Raw genomic sequence first — 18462 nt, forward strand, 5'->3', positions numbered from 1 at the left:
GTAAATCAATTTTAAACCCTTGAACGCACTTCGTGTTTATCTTACTGAATTGTCTTAGCATGGCGTCTGACTGACAGCTGGGTTTATGCCGTGAACTCGGTTGCATTCGGCGCAGAGCGCGCGAGCATCAATTCGAGAACTGCGCAATTGTGTCAAGTTTGGAAAGAGGGCGAATAATCTGTCCCTGTGTCACGCCCACCGATTTCCGAAAACACGGATCGATCCGCAGCGAGGCCTCGCATCGCGTCGCGTCGCGTCGCAGGGCGTCGTACATGATCTGCGCGAGCGCTCAGTGATGATGCGGTTATCTGTCGCCGGCTCGCGCTGAATCTGATCCCGTCGCGCGTTGAATTTGATGTTTGACCACTTTGCCCTTTTTCCTCGGAGGAGAGAAAGAGATGGGATCAGGTGCTGTGGATTCTTCCCAGTGGCTGTCAGTGAAGGAAGAGACTATTTTCCTTCACGATGGACTAATTCGGGTCACGGACCTGGCAGAGCTGCCCAGTGAAATCGGAGTGTCTGAACAAGCGGAATCCGAGCAGGAGGTGTGCGTTTATTATATCCTTTTCATATAGACTGCGATTAGCGATAGCATTAGACCTGAACTTCATTAGCTTAACACCAAACTTAACTCGGGACTCGGCCAAAACAGGCTGGTCAGATAGCAACATGCTAATAATAAAAGGCTGTTGTTGTGTTTATTCGAGTTAATGTGGCGTTAAATCACATATCGTGTTTATGTTAGTTGATGTAAACATACTCTAAGCCCGTTATGAGCAGAATCAGAATAGTATTGCCACAAAAGCAGGATTTAACGGCAGATCGATATGCCTTGACGTTAACGAAGCTTATAAAGTCATGCTTAAGGTTGTTATTGTGAATGTATATGTCATATTTGTGTGTGTCTGTGGTGTTTGACGCGTTAGCATAGCACAGACAGGCTAGTTAGTGTTATTAGAGGAGCTGAATCTCTCGCCAGATATTGACCTGATTCATCTTACAATATAAACGCATACGTTTAAGACAATATATGCAGTTTTGATGTAGAACGTCAAAATACGACAACTTATTGTTATAATAGTGACATTTACCTCGACAGGGCTTTCCCTACTATTACAGAAACCTAAACGCTTTAATACAAATGTTGTCCAAAGTACACAGTCATTTTCCTCCATAAGTGATTTATTAAAGTAATAAAATATGAGTAGTCGTGCTAAACTATAGTCATTTAGTAAAGGCTGAAGGGCGTTGTTAGGCGGCGTACTATCTATGTGTGCCATACCATCCACCCTAAATAGTATCCGAGATTAGAATTAGTGTGCCCTAAATAGTGTGCTGTAACGAGTATACCAAGGAAACCACTATCTCTGGTGGTAGAAGATTCTCTGATTAAAGGAGACATCTGAATAGTATTTTGTGTATCATATTGGAGAAAATGTAATTGCAATATGAGTCACAAGCTGTGTCCCAAATGATGCTCTATGCACTCTACAAGCTGTTCTTGTTTTTTAATCTTTTAGGTGCCACAGACCCCCAAATATGATAGTCTTCATACAAGGGTCCCTCGTCTTAATATTTAAAAGGACTTTCTTGCGCATAGACCTAATTTATATAGTGAAAAATTCATTTAATATTATTTTGAAAATGTTACATTATTATGCTTTAGATTATTACTGATTGTAGTACTGTACTTTTTGATATTTATTTATTTATTTTAGTTCTGTCAAACAATTAATCGTGATTAATCGCGTACAAAATAAGTTTTTGTTTGCATATTATGTGTGTGTTCTGTGTATATTTATTATGTATATATAAATACACACATATTTTGAAAATATTTACATGTCTGTATTTATATTCATATAATTTCTATTAAAATAAATATATTTAATATATAAACATAGCATATTTTTCTCAAATATACACATGCATGTGTGTGTATTTATATACATAATAATAAATATACACAGCACACATATATTATGTAAACAAAAATCGTTTGACAGCGCTAATTTATTTACATTTATGTTCTTATTTAGTTGAATCAAATATTTATTTATTTTTACATTTTTTGCATTATTTGAACCTGGGCTCCGGTTTGAAAACCGCTGCTCTGCCGTCTGGTGCACACTTTGGTTAATTAAGTGCACCATCCGGTATTTGAAGAGCACTTTCTAGGGCCTGTGCACCTCCTGGAATTGCTCTGTTTGTTCTTTTTTGGAATTTTCAGTCTGCGCACACTTACTCACACTATGCATACTACAAAATAGCATAGTATAGTATGCAAACTGAGATGTCAGGGCCCGTCCCAATACCACACTTGTGGGTATTGCACTTGGACCACTTGTCTACTTACATGATGCATTTCCTCCAGTTTATATGCAGTATAATATGAGCTGTAGATTTATGCTAATCGAAGGACTTTTATGTTAATAAGTACCGTCATTGGGTTCTGTTTATTATATTAAATATGTTTCAGCACGTTACAATCATCATGGCTTGAGTTAAGGTAGCCTATCTTCTGAATTAAACGGTTTCTCATTCAGATTGAAAGCGTGAATCCCGTCTCTCTCCCTCTCTCTCTGTGGGTGTTTGTGCGTGCACTCAGGGGAGGGGTGCGATTTTTCGAATAATAATCAAATAATACCTAGCGATTTTCAAATATTAATTTTTGCTTGGAATGCCCATCCCTAATTATGACACGTCATGCATTCAAATCAGATACGTAACATTGATGTAATCTAAACAAAATGGATTATATTGTGATCAATAAACCCAGATTTCAAAATATAAATTTCTGTTACTTATCTATTCATGCTGTCACAAACATATGTGAAGAATACTGCGAAAGTACAATGATAAACACCATTTAGCTACACACTTGCTTTCCGTTCACTGATCTTTATATTAGATTATATGGTATTATCCATATTGTGTTTCTGCCATGTTTCACATTAATATGCCTTTTCCAACATCACAACTCTGCCACTCTGTCAGTGTTTCACATTTGTAAATTAGAAGAAGGAAAAGCACGGATTTTTACCTGGTTGGCTTTTTTATTTGTTTAGTTTTTTGTGGCACTGGATACTGTAGCAAGACTGCAAACCTCCCAATACAGGCTATGCCCGTCTGAGAAACGTTTCCAGAACCCCCTTTTCCTCCTTTAGATCCATCTGGTTGTTTTTCCTCTCGTATGTTGCCATCTTGCTGTTTCAGTGTTTGCCATACAAATGTTGCAGCATGCCTTTATTTTGATAACATCCAGCTTGATGAATGCCAATTATTTTATCCCATTTTTTAAAAAACGTCTGTCTTTTGATTCTACAGGTGGAAAAGCACACAGGTAGCAATAGTGAATCTAATCTTCTTTCTGGCAAAAGTTCTCTTTAAGAGTGCACAAAGTGACATCAATGAGTCTAAAGTTTGATGTATGAAAAATGCAAACTGCAAGATTATATATTATGCAATTTCCCTATTTTCAGCATAGATGTCAAAACACTACTGAATAAATGGATCTTACAGCATGGGGAGAAATTGGTAAATAAACAAATATAATGTAACTGAATTGAAAACTTTGTGAAATGTTGTCGGCCAGACGTGTTCAATGTGTTGTGAATTGGACTAAACTGGTTGCTTTTTGTGTGCGGCTCGCAAGGGAAAGACCTGTTATTTTCTGCTGTACATCACTGATGGTAATGTGTCAGATGTTTGTTCAGTAACAGAATAAACTTCTGACTCATTACTTTCAGTCATGTCCATCTTGAAATGAAGCAATTTTCTAGTGCTGCTTGTAACTTGAGCCAGGCCTTGTTTGTCGCGCACTGAGCAAATTACCAGAGAGTAATAGCTAGATTAATTGTGCATTTAAATAATTACATAGAGTTGCCAGGAATGTTTTTAGCATGTGAGCTGCAAACTGTCTAATGGAGAGGAATCCGAAAGAAATGCTCAGCTAGAAAGGAAATACCTCACTGCTTGAGTTAGGGCTGGGCGATAAATCGATTTTATCGATTAACTCGAATGTGTAGTTTACGTCGATTTGTTTGAATGAAAATCTGTTTTCTTTTTAACATCTGTCCTGAGCGTACAAAGTTTTTTTATTCCTTAAAGGGAATAAATACGAGAGGGGAGGAAAATATATATTTCAATACTTTCTCTCACAGTTTTATCATTGGGTAATTGTATATAAAATTGCGGGCATCAGGGATTACACCTGGCATTGAAACTGCTTTTGAATGCGCAATCGTTTTTTAGTTTCACTTTCACTTTCGAGATTCGCGATCGCACGTCCTATCTACTGAATAGCAAGATGTTAAAACTTGTGTTTAAAGAAACTTATAAAAAAGGGTCACATAATTTTATGTTTTATGTTACGTTATGTTAAGTTACATATTCACTTTTTACAATGGCAGGGCCTGCCATCTTGTCTTTTTGGCTTGTTGTTTCTGATTGCACTTTAACCCCAAGGGGGAAATCCAGATTAAATCCCAGAAGGGAAAATCAAAACAAAATGAAGTTAAAACTTGTTTTGAACAATTTCTTTGTCATCGGCAGATTGATCAGATTGAATCGGGGATTTTTTTCTTAGGCCATATCGCCCAGCCCTAGCTTGAATTAAAGGAACACTCCACTTTTTTTGAAAATAGGTTCATTTTACAACTCCCCTAGAATTAAACAGTTGAGTTTTACCGTTTTTGAATCCATTCAGCCGATCTCCGGGTCTGGCGGTAGCACTTTTAGCTTGTGTGTAGCATATTGGGACAGTTGAACATAAGGCAGATATAAAAGATTAAAAGCTATTATTTAGTTGCAGATCCCTTGCACACAATCACAGCAGTGAGTCTGTGACCCATAGACATCACCAGACTCTTGCTCTCATCCTTTGAAATGCTTTTCCCAGCCTTTAATGCAGCCAATCCCAATTGTTGCTTGTTTTGGGGAGTTTCTGCCTTTACTCTCCTCTTCAGCTGGTGAAATTCATGTTCAATCAGATTTAAATCTGGAGATTGATTTGGGCAATCTAAGACTTTCCATTTCTTTTCTCTTATAAATTCCTTGACTGAACTGGCAGGGTGTTTTGGGTCATTGTCCTGATGCAGTATGAAGCACTTCCCAATGAATCTGGTGGCATTTTCTTGATTATTGGTAGGCAAGATGGTTTTGTACCCTTCCAAATTCATTCTGCTGCTGTCATCATACATTGTCATCAGTAAAGTTGAGAGGGCCTGTTCCAGAGACAGCCATGCATGCCCATGCCATGACACCACCTCCACCATGCTTTACAGATGAGGCTGTATGCTTGGGTTCATTGCAGTTCCCTTTTTTTCTCCACATTTTTGCTTTCCCATCACTTAGATAAAGGCTCATCTTTGTCTCATCGGTCCATAAACACAGTTCCAAAACTCTTCTGGCTCACCTTTGTGCTTTTTTTGCAAACTCTAATCTTGCCTTTCTATTTTTGGTGCTGGTCAGAGGTTTGCATCTTGCTGTGTAGCATCTGTAATTCTGTGTCAAAGTCTCCTGAGGACAGTAGATTGTCAGAGCATCACCCCAGCTTTCTGGAAGTTGTTGCTGATTTTACAGACACGTCTTTTAGGGTTCATTTTCACAGCTTTTATGATTTGTCTGTCATCAACTACTGTTGTTTTCTCAGCCGATCAGGTCGTTGTTGGTTGCTGGTGTCGCTGGTGGTTTCCAAACTCTTGATTTCTCCATGCCCTTTGTTTTTGCTAGAGCTCTAAATGACTTCCTCTTTTCTTTTAGCATCCAAATTGCTTGCTTTTCTCTCAAAGTCAGCTCCCTCATCTTCATCCTGGTTTCTGTGTTTTATCATCGAATGCAAGATTCAGAATACAGAAGTAATGGATATAACTGATACGACACATTCCCTGCTTTAAATATCTGAAGAATTAATGCAACAGGACACAGCTGATCACTTAGAAAGACCTGAGAGGCAACTGCTCCAATACTTATGCTCACATCAGATAGAGGGATGAAACTCTAAAAGTGCTGAACTTCTTAGCTGATAAAACATGTATGTGTTGAATCACCCAATAATAAAATGTGACATTCTGTAGTTTTGTCTCATATTCATCTTTTAATCATATTTGTAAATGTCTTGACTCCACAGCCAACAGAGCAATTTTGTCTTTATTACTGATTTGCGATTTTAAATTTGCAAAGTCAAGCTTCAGCTCAATATTGTCAATAATGTGCGGCACAGTATGAGTATCGTTACCCCGCTGAAAAAAAAAACAAAAAAAAAAAAACAATTAGAAACCATCACAGAAATTCTTATAATTTCCATAAAAACCAATACAAAATCCCTTTTTGTTTTGGGCATTATTCCAATAGGAATTACTGTTGTTCTATTGGTTGCCATCTGCTAGATTACATCAAAGACTATATAAAGAGACTTTGATTACATCCCACCAATAGAATGCATCAAATACCAGTGGACACCATTATATTTTACATTAAAACCAATACAATTCCCATTATAACCCTTAAATCCATTACATTTTCTGTTTTGGGAGGGGTTCTACTGTTTTTTTTTCTGGTGGGAAGATTATAATGGTATTACTACTTTTACAGAATTACTGAATTTCACAAGAAAGATTTGTTTATTTTTTATAAATAAAGAACTGTATTTAGTCAATTAGTCAATTATTAAAGTATTACATGTTACACGGGCTGATTTATTCATTTTTAAGTATTTGGGATTTTAAGAACAAGTGGGAAATGTGCTGAATGTTTCATTTCATCCCTGTGAAATTGGCAAGCAGTTAGACTTAATATACATTCGTTTTAAACGCGGAGCCAGGCGCGAGTGGACACAGGCCTTGTCCATATTGCCAGATGCGCTCCTGAGAGACTTGCGGAGCAGAACCGGGCGCGAGACCGCGAGTATATAAGAGCATTACGAGACAGGCTGCGTGTAAACGGCTCGTCCGTGAGACATGGGAGACGCGCAGCGTGGGGCAGAGCGGAGCGAAGTATGAGAAGCGTTCAGAGACATGGGCTGTGTGTGCGTCTTCTGAATTAGCGAACATGCATTATAAACTTATTTCAAATTAATCTGTTGGGGAGATAAAATGTGTAAGATAACGTTCATGAGGTCTACTAATAAAAACATCTAAAAATGTATCTTTTATTCTCCAGTACTGAAAGCAGAACCGATAAGGGAGCTCTTGATATGCTCTTGCAAATTACCTTTTGTGTTCGTTGTCTGTCATTTCGAAGCTGAAGCTGAATACGTTTTTCTTTAGTTTTAATTTGCCTAACTTTCGATCTGACCCTTTTTAAATGGTGGGTGTTTATGCAGTTGGCTAGAGCAGTGCTGATTGGGGAGAATGGAGGTGTGCTCACTCTGTTTAGTAAGACCGTCACTCAAGGCTGGCAGTCATGCATATGCTCTGGAAGAACAGAGCAATATCGCTTCCACATCGCGATTTTGATTCGATTTCGATTAATCGCACAGCCCTAGATGCAATGCCTGAATTTGACAGCGTTGAAACAAGTAGCTAATTTTAGATTAACCTGATGAAGGTTTTGTGCCAAAATATGCTTCAGGTTTTTTTTCTGTGCTCTTGCAGATCTTGACATTCGAAACCAAGAACCCAGTAGAGCTCGCAGAGCGCCTGCGAGCCGTTTGCGGAAACCAGAGTAACGCTTACACCAGACTTTTGGAGTACCGTCTCAATGCTCTGCGTGGACTGTGGGGGGCGCAGCGACAGCTGGCCCTGGAGGAGCAGCAGGAGCATGACGGGGTCGTCCCAGGGAGCGCCGGAGGAGCCGACGACGAGACGCTGGCCCTGCTTAAGCGACAGGGCTTCCTGCAACCTCAACATCACCACCATCCTCACCACCCTCCGATGCCCGCCGGCACTGATCAGGCGCCATTTACCTCACGCGTCGGCCTCCTGTTGGTCTTTCCACTACTGCAGTCGCAAACTCGGCACGACCCTGCGCTCTGTGGCGTCACCGCTGAAGTCCTGCTCGCGTGTCTGCGTGACTGCCAGCCGCTCAGCCTGGGCAAGGAGCCTGCAGACTGCCTTAATGGCCTGGAGAGGTTGCTTTGCTCCTGGTTGGAGGAGAAGAGTGAGCCGGAAGGAACGGCACAGGCAAGACCACTGCTCACCCAACAGCAGAGGCAGAACGCAGCAGCTGCTCTAGTGGCTCTATCATGTGCAAGGTGAGCGCAGTACTCGTTTTCAACTTCAGCCTTTATTTATGGCTTTTAGTCACTTTGCAATAGTTTGCAAAATCATTTGTTTTTTCATGCACTGGTCAGTTTTGAGATTTTGGGCTATTTTTAGTGATGCACCAAAATTATGTTTTTAATGAAACACCAAAACTAATGTTTTGATGCAGCTGGAAACCAAAAATAAATAGTATTTAAAGGGTTCTTTTTGTGCACAAAGAAAACAAAAATACAGACTAACAACTCTTCTCCTCCTCATCCTGTCTGCTGCGGCGTGCCGTCATTGTGGAAAGAGTATCACGACACATGCACTTGCTTCCACTTCATGTAAACGACACATGTCCGTGTTAATGTAAGCAGCGGCACCATGCGCATGCGTCGTTTACATGAAGCAGAAGCAAGTGCATGCGTCGTCATACTCTCCACAATGACGGCACACCACAGCAGACGGGATGAGAGTTGTTGAATAAAGACGTTATTTTTGTTTTCTTTGCACACAAAGTATTCTCTTAGCTTCATAAAATTACGGTTGAACCCCTGATGTCACATAGACTATTTTACCGATGTCCTTGCTATGTTTCTGGACCTGGGAACATTTCAGTTGTGTTGCTGTCTATGAAGGGTCAGAGAGGTCTTACAGGTTTGGAACGACATGAGGGTGAGTAATTAATGACAGAATTTAAATTTTTGGGTGAACTATCCCTGTAATAATCAATTAATTAATCACATTAGGAGTAGGCGATATGACCAAAATCTTATATCAAGATATGAGTAATTTTATTTCACGGTAACGATATAGTTATTTTTGCTTTAAATAAGGTCTTTGATATCAATTTTTGATACCATAGGAATTTCATAATTCTTGTCACCAGTGTCAGTATCACAAAAAAATAACACTAACCTAAATAAAAAAAAAAAAAACTCAAGCTCACTGAGTAAGTAAACAGTCAGTGATTAAATAAGAATTAGTAATTAAATGTATAAAACACTGCATATTCTTCACGGTGTAAATTAAATATATATTTATTCGTATTAAGTTACAAAAGTCGAGAGTAGTGAAAGATTTTCTGTCTTTTGTTGTTTGATTAATATGAATGGCAGGAATATTAGACGGCTGTCACTTTAAGAGCTGCCCAGATCCAATATACTGTTACACATGTGTTTTCTTTCTCAGCTGTTTGCTTTTGCTTAAGACCTAAATTACTGTGTTTACGAGGATACTTGCAAAGACGGGCAGTTTGACACATACAAGTGTGTGTGTTTAACTGTTCAAGGCCTATAAAGCGGCAAAAATAACTTGAGTCAATACTCTCGAGCTCTATGAGCTTCACATGCCTCTCTGACCGCGCTCAGAAACAGTCTCTAAGACAACATGTGCATATAGCATAATGAGTTCTCTTTTGCTACTGATTGCGTTTCAATGGCTTAAAATCACTTGTTTTCAAACCACAATGCTTAAAAACGCATGCTAACGATACGTTTTCATGACCACATAGCACAGCAACGTCACATGAGTGTGTAATCGCGATAGAGACTGGTATATCGCCCACCCCTAAATCACATTTATTTAATAAATCAACACTTAAAACTGAGTTGAGTTATATTGCACATAAGGCAGTTTTGGTGTTAACTTTTTCATAACAGAATTATGTTTCTGCTCCAATTTATTGTTGAAATATGAACATTTAAACAGTAAAACTTGTTGAAGTCAACAGGTTGAGTAAAAACAAATGAATATGTAATTAGAGTTGAAAAGGGGCACAACATTTCCGGTATATTTCTAGAAAATTCCTCAAATTTTCTGAAAGTTTCCAAAAAAATGCTGGCAAGGTTCCAAAAATTCTGGAAAGCTTCCAGACATTTTCCACTCCTTTGCATTCCTGTGTAATATAGTGCATATATTATCAAACTGCTTCTCTATAGAGTTTTTTTTTTAATAGCTGATTAACAGCTGGTTGAAACACTGAATAGCTGGTAATGTTTATCTCTCAGTATGCTTACCCCAGTTAAGTATGGTACTCTCAATGTACTTTTGGTCCTTTTAAACAATCAGTTTATCCAGTCAATTATAAATGGTAAGCTGAGACACACGGCACTTTACTAAAGTACTAAAGTACTCCGTGCCTCTCCTTCAAACACTTTTGATCTGATATGTCTAGGAAGGAGTCTCTGTTGATTTCATCGCTATACATGCATCACTATATACTGATATAAAGGAAAATCTCAAAAACTCTGTTGTTGTCGGTGTTTGCAGGGGTTCCCTCAAGACGTTCATTCACACGGTCCACCTGCTGCAGAAACAGACAGACCTGGGTCAGCTTCCAGTGGCTGATGTTCTCTACAGGTGAGCTATTACTGTCTGTGAACACATATTAAACTGCTTCTGTTATCTGTTAACTCTTATGAATGGTGCAGAATAAACAGGGTGGGAATTATTAACCAGTTTTAAAAAAATAAAGTAATATCCTCTCACCTGCAGACTGCTGCTGCTTGAGGGAGGTCCAGGCTCACCGTCCTGTTTGTTAGGGGGTAAACACAGTGTTTCGTGGGGCTTTGAGGACATGCTGCCCACACCAGAGAGCAGCGCCGCTGGAGCAGAGAGTAAAGGTGAGCCACACAGCTGACACAACTATTCAACACATTTACCACAGGAGAAACTCTTTTATTCCATTTCAGAAATGCTAAAGCATATAGTATGCGCGGCCTTATGATTTCCACGATGCATGCACAGAATCGCAGAAACCAGTCATGAAAATGGAATTTACATACAAGTAGTATAACATGGGATGTCATGGATTTTGACAAATTTTGGATGAATAAATCAAAAGTAGGGCTGTATACTTAAACCGCAATATGGACTAGTACCTGTGAATAATAAACTGTAAACAGACTGTGCAAATATGAAGCTATTTAAATGTAGTCTGCATGTTCTTTGTGTTTCCGTGTGGTCTTCATGACAACCCTTCAAAATAAAATCTGGTTTTACTTAAAGAAATTGTAACAAAAATATGTAACTACAGTAGAATGAGCTTCTCAAATAACAATAATAGTAATAAACATATTTTTATTTTTTTGAAGGAATATCATATAATTATTTTTTTCATGTTTTACTTTTAACAGTAATCCTCTGTTGTGCAGCACTATGTTTGCCAAAAAATAAAAGGAACTGTTACATTTTCCTTTCAAAAAACTTTAACTTTTTTTATGCCTTCATTGGATTACCACCGTTTTTGATAATGAAGTTGTATTAAATCATAACTCCTGGAAAATTAAAAGAGACAACACAGAATTTGCTGAAAAAACAACAACATTTTCTATTCAATTGATTAGGCAGGTTTTGGATTATTAAAATTGAACTAAACCATTAAAGTGAAATAAAAAAAAAACTAAATAATAAATAAAACTTAATTTGTGGAAAAAAATATGGCCATAAAAATGTAATTAACTTTTAAGAAATTGTTAAATTGTAAGTTTAATGATTTAAATTACCTAGACATGCTTTATTATTACTATTTAGTTTACCATTAAAAATGGAATCCAGAAAAATGAAAATGCTTTTTTTTTTTGGAAAAAAATGGAAACAGACTGGAATTTGAAAAAAAAAAAAAAAAAAAAATTCATAGGGCCCTAAGCATACCAGTACAATCCCTGCTCCTATTTTGCATAAGTAATTTTTCTCTTTCAGAGTGAATTTCCGGTGCGTCTCCCAGCGCTGCTGTCTTTTGCCTCCTCAGACACTCTGTCATCTTTCTCTCTCTGTTTGCCCGTTTCAGACACAGACCTGGGCCGCAGCCTGGCTACAGATGGGTTCTATCTCTACACGACAAACTCTTTTGGGAAGTGCTTAAGCAAGCTGGGCTCGGGGCAGCATGGGACGCTGAGGTAACTCTAAAACAACACAACCACCACTTCACCTCCTGCCCTGCTCTCCTGTTTGTGCCAGTAACCTCCAGGCCACTATTGTGCTCTTTCTACAGCTCCTGCTTTGTTCTGCTGTCTTTCTCATTTCTGCTCTGTGAGCAACTATATTTGTTAGATGTTTGGAGCCTGTGAAATTCTGCTGTCAGTGAACGTCAATGTATCTTTCTTCTCATAAATGTCAGCTTCTCGCACTTCCTCAGTCTTATGGGTGAATCTCATAAAGAATAAAGTGCTTTTGTCATTTTTTTAAATTAGTTTTTAAATATGGCCATTAAGATTTTTTTCAGTTTACTTAACTTAAGTTTTTATCTAATTCTATATTTTTTATTTCAGTTAATGGAAACTACTTTTAATAGTTTAGTTTAGTTATCAATAACGGCACTGGATAGGAACTTGAGGAGCTAGAACATTTAAAAGTAATTATCAGAATTTAGAAATGTATACAAACTTAACAGGCAACCACATACACACACACAGAGACTCTCTCTCTCTCTCTCTCTCTCTCTCTCTCTCTCTCACACACACACACACACACACACACACACACACAGAGACTCTCTCTCTCTCTCTCTCACACACACACACACACACACAGAGACTCTCTCTCTCTCTCTCTCACACACACACACACACACACACACAGACACACTCTCTCTCTCTCTCTCTCTCTCTCTCTCTCACACACACACACACACACACAGAGACACTCTCTCTCTCTCTCTCACACACACACACACACACAGAGACTCTCTCTCTCACACACACACACACACACACACACACACACAGAGACACTCTCTCTCTCTCTCTCTCTCTCTCTCTCACACACACACACACACACACACACACACCGAGACACACTCTCTCTCTCTCACACACACACACACACACAGAGACTCTCTCTCTCTCTCACACACACACACAGAGACACACTCTCTCTCTCTCTCTCTCTCACTCACACACACACACACACACTCTCTCTCTCTCTCTCTCTCTCTCTCTCTCTCTCTCTCTCTCTCTCTCTCTCACACACACACACAGAGACACTCTCTCTCACACACTCACACACACAGAGACACTCTCTCTCTCTCTCTCTCTCTCTCTCACACACACACACACAGTCTGTTATTTATGGCAGGGGAGGTGATCTGGTTCAAAAACATTTTTATGCTGGTTGAAGTGTTTTCACATCCCGATAACAATCACTAAGTGAAGTGGTCTAAATGTACTATTGCTAGGTTCTCTGAAATCACCTACCCTAACTTTAACCAATATTTTATGTATATGTTTAATTGTTAATAGCATCTCTGTTTAAAAGCACCACGGCTAAAAATACTCAACTCCACCAACTGTCGACAATCCTGGCACATCCCTGAAACCTAAAACTTTGTCCTTTGCGCTTCCTCCCAGGGGTTTTGTGTACTGTCGGAATGAGGAGCTGGAGGCGGGGTGGGTGGCGCACAGCAGTGGCTTTTTGCTCCACCGTCCAGCCTCTTTTGACACCAAACCTCATCAGCTATGCCAGGTCATCGACCCCTTCACACTGCAGGTACGACCCATGCATCTCAAACCATCACCCTTCACATTGCACTTTCAGATTGACATTGCAAGTATGTATTTGGATATTTCTACTCGTATCATTTTTAATGTGTTAAAGTGTGTATTATTTCTAAGTATGCTTGAAAATAAAACAGTTGCATGGTTTGTGGAAATGCTTGTTGAGTTGTTACTCATGCGATATGCATTTTGGAAAACATCTCACTTTTAGTTGATGTTTCAGCATATGTTGGTAAAAAATGGATGCTGAATGTCAACTTTTCTGTTCGTAAAATTAACAATATATGTGAATTTAGTTAATGTAATTTTATTTTTTATATTTTCAAGTTTATACCCCCTCTATGCTGTAATTTCAATTTAATTTCATAACATGTCAAATAGTTGGTATGGATTACTTCTGAAAATTTAATTACAAAAAGTTTTGAAAAATATAATTTTTGTCTGGAGGTTTGCTAGATGTCAGATTTTGCAAGCAGAATTAGACTTGAATCCTCCACGTCTACCAAGTTTTGTAACATGTAGATGTCAGTTGACCCATTTTCAGTTGAAAAATACCATTATATGCTATTATATGCAAAACATTTAGACCAGCAGGGTGGCTGAGAGTGCCTTTAGAAACAAAAATGAAGAAATTAACCTGAATTTAATCTACATTTGTACATTTGCAGATTGAAGACCACAGTCAGCAGACTACAACCAAAACTAAAAGTCCTCACATTAACAATTATGAGAAAACGTAAACATTACTGGCATAATATTTGATTGGGCAAATTAATGTTGTAAACAAGTGGATTTCTTTTTCATGCATTACACTTTATGTCTACTATGGTTGTCACGATAACATAAAGGGACAGTTACCCTGTCATCATTTACTCTCCCTCACTCTCTGTGTGCAGAAACTTACGAGACTCTCTAATGAAATATTCAAAAAATAGAGACATTTTTAATGAGTTCTTTGTTAGTGGAAGCTTCTAGTTCCGTGTTTCTCTCTGTTGAAGGTTTCCCAAGTAGTAGCGATGCCGCTTCATCATTTCCCAGTGGGCAGCAGCTTGACCAGCCTGCGTCTGTGTTCTGATGGTACCTACCTCTACTGGGTTTGGTCACCTGTCAGCATCAACGAGAAAACCCAGAAAGGCCACTCTGTCTTCATGGATGTCTTCAGGCTAACGGTATGAGACTTTGCTATTATCAGACTTGCTAATTTCGTTGTTCTTTGTGCAGTTTTGTAATTGCATTTGCATTAGTTTTTTTGTTGCATGCAATGACTGGTAACCCTTGTGAAAATGAAGCACACTTTAGCATACGTATGCAAAGCAATATACTTAAGTGTGACACTTAAGTGCATATTATTTGCTATTAATTTAAAATATATTATAGTTTGAATTTATATTTAATGTGATCAGCTGAATTTTAGCGTGCTTTTTGACCCACTTAAGCGTCTTTACATTTAATTTCATAATTACTTCTATCGTCTTTGAAATATTGTTAAAGTACAGCTGAATGAACTGACAAGCATGTATGCTAAACCAAATTTTACTTTAATGTAATTTCTATTGAAACTTGTATGCCATGTATTTAAATAAATTTGTAATTTCACATTTTTAATAATGAAGCTGCAATTTAGTACATATATTAATTCCAAATGCAATATCGAATAACAAACTGCAGTTAAAATTATAATCAAGTACTTTACATGTGCTTTAGTATGTTAGTCAACACATCAAAATAAATACTTTAAAGCATGACGAAATATTAAAACAATGATTTAAATTTGTACTATAAAGTAAAACTTTTGATTTGACATTATTACAAAGGTTACTTTTTAAAAGTGTAGTTAAGTGTGTTCAGAAACGGTCACGAAAGTGTCTGTCTTTAAGTCACTTAACTGGGCTTTTATTTTATTAGCATTATATTAAGTCCAGTTTTTAAAAATATCTTTTTAAAATTTGAAGCACACTACAAGTGCACATTCAGTACAATTAAGTACACTTCTTTTCACAAGGGAATTATCATAAATGTAGCAAGTAAATAAGTGTTAAATGAACCCTCACTTCACGAGCTCCCAATATCTGTTTTGTTTTTTGCAGACTGAGTTGGGTCTATGTGTGGCCAGTCCTATACAGGATCGGGTAATCCTGTCACGAAAGGATGGCGAGTCATCGAAGTGTTTGAATGAGCTGCTCCTGAGCCGTATGTCCCGCTTTCGTGCCTCGCACTCGTCCACGCTGGCTGCTCTCACCGGCTCCGCCATCAGCAACCCCGTCAAAGAGGAGCAGTCGGGTAATGCTGCTGTATGTTGTTTGTGCCTCGGCTGTTCCCAAGCACCAGCTTCTTTGGCTTAGTTTCTACAATAATGGGAGCCATTGTGAAAAAGAAGTGCGCTTAATTTTACTGAAAGTGCATTATATTTTTTCACAAAAACTGTACTAACGTGTAATAATAATGTTAATGAAATAAAAGGACACATAAGTGACTTAAGTGACACTTTCATGACTGTTTCTGAACACACTTAAGTACACTTTTAAAAAGTGACCTTTGTAGTAATGTCAAATTAAACCTATTGCTTAAGTACATTTTAAAATTAGGTTTTAATAATCCTTTATTATTTTGATGTGTTGACTAACATACTAAAGCACATGCAAAGTACTTGATTATAATTTATTATTTGATATTACATTTGAAGGTAATATATTTTAAGTCTACTTAATTGCAACTTCATCATTACAAATGTGTGATTACAAATATATTTAAATACACAACACGATTAACCATGAGCCGATTAAAAATCGATTCATATATGTGCCACCTGCTGGCAGAGAGTGAATCTGCGTCTCATTCAGCTCGTCTGCTGTTTCATTTCATGCAGATATTTTTTATGTATACATTAGTTTCACAAAACTGAAGTCAGACCATTCTGTTTTTGCTTCAAATTTCGAAATTATACAATCTAATTTAGATGCTCATGTTGGATGTATGCAGCATCTTTGTTTGGATCATGATTAAAATGCAGTGGTTGTCTCTAATTTTCAATGGAAAGAGCACAGACAAAGCCTTAATTTGGTTATATGAAGATATTTATTTTATTTGTGTTACTGATTTGGAGCTTGTTTTAACATTTCAATTTAGTTTTGTTGTTAACATTTACATTATATTTACATTTTGTTATTTAGCAGGCACTTTTATCCAAAGCAACTTACAAACGAGGAGAATAGAAGCAATCAAAACCAAGAAAAGAGCAATAATATGCAAGTGCTATATTAGCATATTATTATAGTGTTATATTTCAATTTCACAAAGAAACGTGCTGCATTTTGTCCAAGCAATAATAAAAGGACACATTTAATTTATAAGTAGTCTTAAATCTCATTTTGTACATTAAAAAAACTAAAAATCGTGAATCGAATCGTGAGTTGAGTGAATCGTTACATCCCTACACAACATACAAGTTTCAGAAGAAATCTATATACAAGCACTGTGTCTTAAAACAATATCTTAAAAACTGCTTAAGTGTAGTTAAGAGAATTGGTGTGGTTTTATAGGAAAAGAGTGATAATTTTATTGATTTGATGTCATTTACAGTGAATAGAAGTGTTATTTTAGTGCCTGATGAAGACCTGACAGGTCAAAATGTTGCGCTGTTTAAATTAATTATTTTTTGGCGCTTAAGTTCAGAATGTGAACTTTTTTTTTTTTTTTTTTTTTTTTTTTGTCCTTCACAAATTTTGGGTTTTGGATGTATAAACCAACTGTTTTTTTTTGTTATTTTAGTATCATTGAGATGCTATTATAGTTTGTTTTATCAGTAGTTTTTAGTTTTGGTTATTTGGGTACATCAGGTTAAACTAAATGAAAATGAGAAATGTTTCCTTGGCAGCTATCTGGAATAAAGTAAGTTTAAGGTTTCTTTTTTAAATATGTTATTTTATTTCAGTTCATTAAAAAATATATATTTTTATATTTAATTTTATTTTCGGTTTCATTTTATTTCAAGTAAAAAAAAAATTATGTTTTTAGTTGTAGTTAATTCTAATAACTGTAGCGAATGGGAAAAATAGACAAAACAACCACAACTGCAAATTTACAGCTGTGCTGTGCTTGATCGTGGTCTCTTGTTTTTTCTGTCGTCCCAGTAGTCAACACAAGCTGTGGTCTGTCTATAAAAACACTGAGGAAGACACCGATGTATGTATGTGGGACGTATCTGGTGATGCTGGCACCTGCTCCAGGTGTAGCTGGAAGCTCGGCAACACGGTCGCTGTTCGGTGGCTCCAGTGGCCTTTCTTCCCTGAAGAGTAAGATCTTTATCATTTATCGTGTTACTTTAGCATTGTTTCATACTGAACTCTGTCATGGATAGTGTAGTCTACTCTAACGCTAGAGTTTGGAATCACATTAAAATAAATCTTCACCAATCTACATCTGAGACAGATGCAGTTATAACCTATCAATTGGAGGCTACTTGACATTTTAAAATGATGTAACAGACCAACGCAGCTCTAATTCGTTGATCAGTTGTTGATCAAGAATAAACGGATGCTGCTGAAAATTTTTTTTAATGACTTGCTTATGCATTAAATAAAGATACAAAACAGGTTGTTAAATATGCTGAATATAATGTTCAAATATTTATAAAATGTGAAACTATTGCTAATCTTATTTGCAGTCTAGCATTTTGCATCTGCATAACATAGTGAATTATTTTTAACATGCAATGATACAAAATAAAACCAATGAAGAAAAAAATATTTAGACAAATAAGAATGATGTAGCCCGCATCACTC

General features: G+C 37.3%; 1 protein-coding gene across 1 annotated transcript in view; it reads left to right on the top strand.

Moving 5' to 3' along the window:
* The first annotated feature begins 213 nt into the window (after positions 1–213).
* The window catches only part of LOC306868813 (putative E3 ubiquitin-protein ligase HECTD4), an 83663-nt gene continuing 65414 nt past the window's right edge, over positions 214–18462 (top strand). Inside the window, exons 1-9 of the mRNA XM_079415196.1 lie at positions 214–545; positions 7596–8194; positions 10458–10547; positions 10683–10810; positions 11977–12085; positions 13535–13673; positions 14680–14850; positions 15769–15961; positions 17812–17973. Coding sequence (XP_079271322.1) covers positions 399–545; positions 7596–8194; positions 10458–10547; positions 10683–10810; positions 11977–12085; positions 13535–13673; positions 14680–14850; positions 15769–15961; positions 17812–17973 — 1738 coding nt within the window. The 5' untranslated portion in view covers positions 214–398. The remainder of the gene's footprint in view (positions 546–7595; positions 8195–10457; positions 10548–10682; positions 10811–11976; positions 12086–13534; positions 13674–14679; positions 14851–15768; positions 15962–17811; positions 17974–18462) is intronic.

Source organism: Barbus barbus (genome assembly GCF_936440315.1).
Source record: "Barbus barbus genome assembly, chromosome: 1".
NCBI classification, from domain to species: domain Eukaryota; kingdom Metazoa; phylum Chordata; class Actinopteri; order Cypriniformes; family Cyprinidae; genus Barbus; species Barbus barbus.